This window comes from Hemibagrus wyckioides, linkage group LG24, assembly GCF_019097595.1.
Source record: "Hemibagrus wyckioides isolate EC202008001 linkage group LG24, SWU_Hwy_1.0, whole genome shotgun sequence".
Lineage (NCBI taxonomy): Eukaryota > Metazoa > Chordata > Actinopteri > Siluriformes > Bagridae > Hemibagrus > Hemibagrus wyckioides.
Window position 1 is genome coordinate 21,078,080 of NC_080733.1, and position 8,221 is coordinate 21,086,300.

Below are 8,221 nucleotides of genomic sequence, written 5' to 3' on the forward strand. Positions count from 1 at the left end.
ATTGATGGCAGTTATTTTCAATGGTGGCATGCAGGAAACGATGGGAATATGGAATTGCTAAACCAGGTTATGGTCGATGAGATTCACGGCAGAACCAGAGTCAATTAGCGCTGTGGCTTAGAAACATGAATCAGTGAGGGATAAACTGTAAGAGGAAGTGTAACTTTGCATGACAGAGTGCGAGTCTCTACCTTGGAAGTGGTGGGTTTCTCGGGGCATTAGTAAACCGGGTTTCCCACAGTAGAAGCGCAGATGGAGCTGTATACAGCTTCTCATTCTTCAGTGGAGACTTGAGCCCTTCCGAGTTGCATAGGTTCAGAAAGTCCGACTGAAAATCGTGGCTTTCCAGCGGGCGGTGTGACTTGGCGGTCGAGGGCTGGTGCTGACGGCGCAGGTTATCGAGGCGGATGGTGGTGGTAATGTACTGAGAAAGGGAAACATTGGTCTCTCTGCATACCATGTCCGCTTTCAGTTCCATGTTGAGCCCTTCATGAAACACAGCCATAAGTGAGGGCGCGTTCCACCCCGATTGCGCCACCAGTGTGCGAAACTTGATTGCGTATTCCACCGCTGTGTCAGAGCCTTGGTGTAGCTCTAGTAACTGCACCCCCTCTACCCCCTGCGGGGTATTGAAACACCTCCTTGATGTGATTAGCAAAATAGTTTGCTGATGTTTTTACTTGGGGATCTGAATCCCATACAGCCAACGCCCAATCCAACGCTTTGCCCGTGAGAAGCGATAGCATAAACGCGCACCTGGTTGTTTCACTGCTGTAGGCTTCTGGCTGCTGCCTGAAAAAGTTGTCGCATTGGTGCAGGAACTTTTCAGGAAGAGCGAAGCATGGTAACTCATTGCGAGAACAAAACGTTGGTGTGGTAGCAGTAGCTTGGCTGGTTGGCTGTTGCTGAAGCTGTTGGTTAGCGGCTTTTAGCAAATCCACTTCCATCTGGTAAGCTTGGATGAGGACTCACTGACACCACAAAGCCGCTCTCATATATGCTGGAGTCATACTGGATACTGGATACTTTGCGTTTGGCCAGAGGGAGCACGCTGCTTAAAAAGAAACCCTAGAAACCGGAAAGAAGATGCAAACAGTCAATATTCAGGCGAGGGCTCTCTCTGGTGGTCTGGCCCTGCATGCACAGTGACAAAAGTAGTGTCATGATATAATATTATTTCTTATAAAAGTTACTACCCTGAGTGAAAAGAGAAGAAATACTAAAACTAATCTCTTTCGTTATTAAAATTAGTTCCACAAACCTAAAAGGCGAAAGCCTCATATTTAATTTAAGGGGTAGGTTAATTTTTAGCTTGATTTTTAAAAATGAATGACATGAATGTCTGCGTGATGATATCCACAAAAAGTTTCCATAAGGAATTATCATTAGATTAGATTAAGGGAAGTCAGTTGAATGATGTGATGTTAAGTTCTTCAGAAGTGTCTTTAAATGACTGAAAAATAATAATTAAAACCATAGAATAATACCCTTTTGAAATATTATTTAGTTAGTTAATTCACCTAATTATACCAAAGATACATGAAAAGATACTCCTCTTTTATCTTAGTGGGGAACTAAACAAAATTTATTTGAGTATTTGTCATGTGCAGTGCGGAAATGATGACCGTTAGGTCTGCAATACGTAATTAGATGCCGGAGAACTAAATAAATACAGACTGTTCAGGGTCACTGTTTCACTCATCATGTGGACATCATAATATTTTGACTTCTTGTAAACATCCACAGTTTTTGACTTGGATTATTCTAAGTTAAAATTGGATTAATCATGGATTATTCTAATGTTTCATATTTAACTCTGGAGGGCCATGTGGAGCTGGAGAAATACAGATATGTTTATTTTGTAATGGTTCTCACAATTTACCTCTTGATTACTTGCTTTAACAGTCTTGTCATTTTTGTCATATTCACAAACAAACACCTTCATAAGCCCATGTACATTTTCATTGCTGCTTTGCTCTGTAATGCTCTCTTTGGAACAACTGCATTTTATCCTAAACTGCTCACTGATTTTTTGTCTGAAAGTCAAATTGTCTCATATGAAGCATGTACATTTCAGTCATTTTTTATTTACACATATGCCACATCAGAATTCACCCTGTTATCAGCTATGGCCTATGACAGATATGTGTCCATCTGTAAACCATTACAGTATGCTACAATTATGAAAATGTCCACTGTCCGAAAACTCTTATTTTGCTCTTGGTGTGTGCCTTGCTTTGAAAATAGTATATCACTGACATTAACATTTCAGATTAAACTTTGTAGATACAAGTTAAATAGAATATACTGCAATAATTCTTCAGTTGTTAAATTAAGTTGCGGAGACATATCTGTAAGAAACTCATATGGATTTTTCATTTTTGTCATTGCTGTATTTCCACCAGTGATCTTTGTGATCTACTCGTATGTTCGAATACTTCATGTCTGTCTTCAAAGTTCAAAAGATTTCCGAAGAAAAGCTCTACAAACCTGTTTCCCACATCTATTTATATTCATCAGTTATACAGTTACCTCATGCTTTGAAGTTATTAATAACAGACTAGAATCAAATCAAATTCCTCACATTTTCACCATGATCATGTCAGTGGAAAATCTGGTTATTCCACCTCTATTCAATCCTATAATATATGGACTGAAAATGCAGAAAATTTTTAATGGTATCAAAAAACTGATTTGGAAAGTAATACAAATGTGATTTCTTTGGGGGGCAATGATGAGTTACCATTCTACACCCTCTGAAATATAGATTAAATAGAATTACTGGAACTTGTAGTGCATGTTTAGTTTCTAAAGTTCACTGGAATGAAGAGTTATAAACAGTTAAAGGAGTGAATGGTGTTTGTCCTAATAATATGTATAAGATCTGTGTAAAATCTGTTTAATATTTTGGATAATAATTAACAATGGTAAACAATTAGGATTTTCTTTGGTTCTCTAATGTTTTGACATATCACTGGACTTAATAATTTAATAATAACTTAATAATAACATGAATTGTTTACATTTTACAGAAAAATGCTAACTCTAAGAAACTGCCTGTAATCTAGGCCTCCTAAATAACTGATTTTATTGTTGACCCCTTGATGTTTTCAGTATTTACTGTAATTTCTAGGTTTAAATATCTCCTGGAGTCTTCTGTATAACATTATGATCTTCCTTCTGTACAACATGATAAATAATTGTGATCAATGACAAATGCCTCCTAGTTTACTTCCAAGAATTATGGAGAACTGTTTCTTCTGTTGCAGATGACTTATACAGTCTAGCTATACTGTATAAATCATTTGCAAAAGAAGAAACTGATTTATACAGTATGGCTATACTGATTAGTCATTTGCAACAGAAGTAACAATCCTCCATAATACTGACATTTGCCAGACACCCTTATCCAGAGCAGCTTATCTAATTTTATACAAATTTGCTCAGGAGCCCAGCAATGTGTCAGCTTGGTGGACCTGGGATTCGAACTAAAAGCCTTCATATATACTGTATGACAAAATGGGTTTTCTTTTTTCCCACTGTGAACATTTTTCTGTGTTTTGATTCCAGATATTTGGTCCTACTTACACATCTCTGCAAGTAGACGTGAGAAAGCTGAGTGAATTTAGAAAATGCTGCATTGCTGAATACAAATTAAAGTTGGAGGAATTTCTTGATGGACTGTTCAGCTGATTGTGTACACTAGAGCATTAGCAGACAGTCCAGGGTTTCTGATTTTATCAAAACCAATATAGTGGTCTGAAAACAGAAAAGGAAGAATTGTGGTCCATTTTATATTATTTTTATTCAAATTATATTTATATTTTTAAAGATATTCTTGTTTTAGTGTATTGTATTTATTAACTTTATCAGTTGGTAGAAAAATAAGAATCAGAATAAATTGTATGTAATGTGGAAGTGTCATTTCTGTTGTAATGAGTAAAGCTAAACAAAGTTCTCAGATTACGGTTTAATTCAAATTTTATATTTACCTAAAGTACATACATTTTTTGTGACTTTTAGCTTTTTGTTTTTTTTCTCCTTTGGCATTGTTATAGTTGCAATAAATTAGAAAATTATTCTTTTTTTTTTCAAAAGATTTTAATATTTAAGGAGATCCTTCATCCTTCAGATATTACTCTCATATCTTTTTGGGCCTTCATCATGATGTCAGTGTTTGAGGCCACAGGAATTAGAATTTTCCACTATCATACTGATCATACTGGCTGTATTAAAAACACTTCAAATGCATGAATTCTAATGGGGTTTAATTATGAGCATTGTGTTCATGTTCTGTAATAAGAGCTCAGGGGATTTGCTCCAAACTTCCCATCCCATGAGACTAATGGCCTGACACTGGACGACTGCCCAAGTCTCTAACAAACATGTTTATCTGACATTTAGCAAAATAATGAGGAATAACAATGTCTAAGCACTTCAGAGAAAGCTCTAATACTGAGGTGGGATAATGAGGCTAATAAAGTGCTCTTTATCCTGTCAGTTATCATGTGGCTAATGTGTGAGAAAATGGTATACATCATAACAATGCCAGAAGATAGAAGGCTGAGACAGATACAAATTTTAATGAACAAACAGGCAAACAAATCCAAATCACAAGGCAGAGTCACAAACACAAAGAGGATCAGGATACGTACAAAGGCTAGCTGTACAAGGGAAAGCTGTGTATGTTTCAATTGAATAGAACATACTGACCAGACGGAGTCTCAGGTCGAATCCTCAGAGCCTGTGCTGACCAACTAGCACCTGTGTTTACAGACATATTCAACCTCTCCTTAACCCAGTCGGCATCCCCACATGCTTCAAAGAGTCCATCATTGTTCCAGTCCCGAAGAAACCCCATCCTGCTTCCCTCAACGACTATCACCCTGTAGCCCTGACCTCAGTAGTGATGAAGTGCTTTGAACGGCTGGTCAGAGACTTCATCATCGCTTCACTTCCAGACACACTGGATCCATTACAGTTCCCGTACCGCCCGAACCGCTCCACCGATGATGCCATTTCCCACCTCCTTCACACATCACTCTCTCACCTGGACACTAGAAAGGGGAATTATGTTAGAATGCTGTTTGTCGACTACAGTTCAGTGTATAACACTATAATCCCCTCCACACTCACCGCCAAGCTGGAGCACCTGGGACTCAGCCCATCTCTGTGTCAGTGGATCTCCAATTTCCTAACTGGCAGACCACAGGCAGTAAGGATGGGCAGACATGTCTCAGCCTCCCTCACCCTCAGCACTGGAGCCCCTCAGGGTTGTGTTCTGAGCCCCCTGCTGTACTCTTTGTACACGTATGACTGCATGGCCACTACCAACTCCACCAACATTATCAAGTTTGCTGACAACACCGTTATGGTCGGATTGATCTCCGACAACAATGAGACGGCCTACCTGGAGGAGATTAAGACTCTGGAGGACTGGTGCCGGCGGAACAACCTCCATCTTAACGTCAGCAAGACTAAGGAGCTGATAGTGGACTTCAGCAGAAAGCAGGAGAGGAACTACAAGACCCCTGTGATCAACAGCAGCCCAGTGGAGAGAGTGGACAGCTTCAGATACCTCGGTGTTCACATCACGCAGGATCTGTCATGGTCCTGCCACATCAACATCGTGGTGAAGAAGGCTCGATAGCGTCTCTTCCAGCTCAGATGCCTGAGAGACTTTAGACTGCCTGCTAAGGTGCTAAGGAACTTTTATTCCTGCACCATAGAGAGCATCCTGACAGGAAACATCACAACCTGGTTCGGGAACAGTATCATGCAGGACAGACGAGTTCTTTAGAGGGTGGTGCGATCAGCTGAGCACATCATCCGTACCAAGCTCCCTGACTTGCACTCACTCTACAACAAGCGGTGCTGGACCAAGGCCAGGAAGATTGTGAAGGACTTCAGCCATCCCAACAGTGGACTTTTCTCTCTGTTGATCTCAAGGAAGTGCTTCCGCTCCCTGAAGGCCAACACTGAGAGACTGAGGAGAAGCTTCTTCCCACAGGCTATACGGTCTCTCAATCAGAACCTCACATAGGACTCAACTGATTAGACCTACTATGCTCCTACACACGTGTTGGAACTCCAACCAACCACACTGGACATTACACATTACAGGACTGTAGCACACAATAAACACACAATGTACATCTGCAGATTTTCACATTTCAAAACTGTGCACACAATACAACACAACATACATGTTGCACAGTCTGCTCCTCTTGTTTACAAACAAAGAGGACTTTTGCACATCTGCACTTTAAAGATGGAAAATACCATTGCTCTCATCACCTCATTCCACTTCGTGACCACCCCATACTGCTGCTGTCTGCACCTTGGACACCTTGGACACTATTGCACACTACACACTTCACTTTATATAATTTTGCAAAATTTTTGTACTGCTGCTGTCTGCACCTTGGACACTATTGCACTACACACTATTCACTTTATATAATTTTATAATTTTATATAATTTTGCATTTTTTATGCATCACAGTTGTTGTATTTTACACTTCCTGTATGTATATTTTACACTTCCTATATACATATTCTATCTTATTTTATATACATATTCTATATACATATATACATACCTTACTTATTTATATTTATTATACTTTATTATATTTTTATTCTATTACATTTTTTTGCTTACTGTGAACTTGTTTTTATATTTTATATTTCGTATTTTAGTATAATTCGTATTCTTATTTTTTTATATTTTGTATTTTTTATTTTATCCTTGTCTTTTGTTCTGTCCTTATTACTTTTCCTTGGGTCATAACAGTTGTGTAAGCATTTCACTGCATATCATACTGTGTACCATTATGTACGTGACTAATAAAAGTTGAATTTGAACTGTGATGAAAATGTACTTGTTAAATTAAGTTCCATGAGGAATTCACATGGAACCTTTCTTTTATACACTGCTGTATTTCCATGACTGACCTGTTTTTCTGCTTTTTCGCACTCTGAAATATTTCCTGTTTTCTTTTTTTTTTTTTTTACAGTATTTAAATGATTTCAGGAGAAAAGCTCTACAGACCTGTTTACCACATCTGTTAAATTTCACCAGTTTTACTGTCCCCAGTACCAGGTTTAAAACAAATGTACTGCACATTATTTATATGATCTTATCAGTAGAAAATCTGATTACTCATGTCCTCATCTTATTGATTACTAACTGAAACTGAAAGATATTTCATCAAATCAAAAATCATGTCCTGGAGAGAAAACTGTATTCATACCAAGATTTTACAGACCGGTCTGCTTTTAGTTATGATATGTAGTTTATTTGTTTTTTCAATTATTTGGTTGGTTGATTATTCAGAATCAGAAATTTGGAATAAATAAATAGAAACATTTGCAATAGATATTAAGATGTCATGTACAAATTCAGAAGTAATTGTATTAATTTTCTGATAAATGTAGATTATATGTCCAAAAATAGGTGGTATCCTCAAACCACAGTGTGTATTGCTGCATCATCATCTTGATACACAGCACCACATTCAGGGTACAGTGCTTGAATCACTGGGTGCATGTGGTCCTCCAGAATGGTTTGGTAGTCATTGGCAGTGACGCGCCCATCTAGCACAAGTAGTGGGTTGGGGGAATGTCATGATAATGCAGCCCAAACCATCACTGATCCACCTCCATGCTTCACTCTGGACATGCAGCAGTCCGGGTGATGAACTTCTTTGGAGCTTCTCTATAGCATAACTCTCCTGGCACTAGTGACTAAAGGTTTGACTATAGCAGCCTGGCTGTGGTTTTATGTTTTTTGTACACAGTCCAGGTTAGTGCCTAGCCATACCTTTCAGACAGCTTCCTCTCATGTCAACAGTTAGTCCTGTTGGATGTGGTTGGTCCTTCATGGTGATATGCCACATTACCCTGGATACTGTGGCTCTTGATACACCACAAAGACTGCTGTTCTGGTCACAGATGCACTGACAAGATGCACAATTATTTGTCATCTTTTGAACTCTGATGTCTCCAGTCCTGTTGTGTTGATTGCAGTATTTTATGTACAACTGAGCTACTGCTCGGCTAATCACACTCTGCTTTTACTTAAAAGAATGTGGAAAGATTGGCCACCAGGCTGTGCAGATATAGGTATGAAACTGTCAACATTGTATTGCCTAGTGTTTCAGTTGTTGCCTAGTGTTTCATTGTCCAAAACCTGTTGGAGGAAGCTACTGATGAAATT

General features: G+C 38.7%; 1 protein-coding gene across 1 annotated transcript; it reads left to right on the top strand.

Annotated features, from left to right (window-relative positions):
• Positions 1-1,774: 1,774 nt before the first annotated feature.
• Positions 1,775-2,716, top strand: LOC131345304 (olfactory receptor 10J4-like). Its single transcript, XM_058378132.1, has one exon. The coding sequence runs from the start codon at positions 1,787-1,789 to the stop codon at positions 2,714-2,716; it is 930 nt and encodes a 309-aa protein (XP_058234115.1). The 5' UTR covers positions 1,775-1,786.
• The last annotated feature ends 5,505 nt before the right edge of the window (positions 2,717-8,221 follow it).

Coding starts and splice junctions, on each gene's coding strand:
- LOC131345304 (XM_058378132.1), top strand. CDS start 1,787: ATGGATTATTCTAATGTTTCATATTTAACTCTGGAGGGCCATGTGGAG.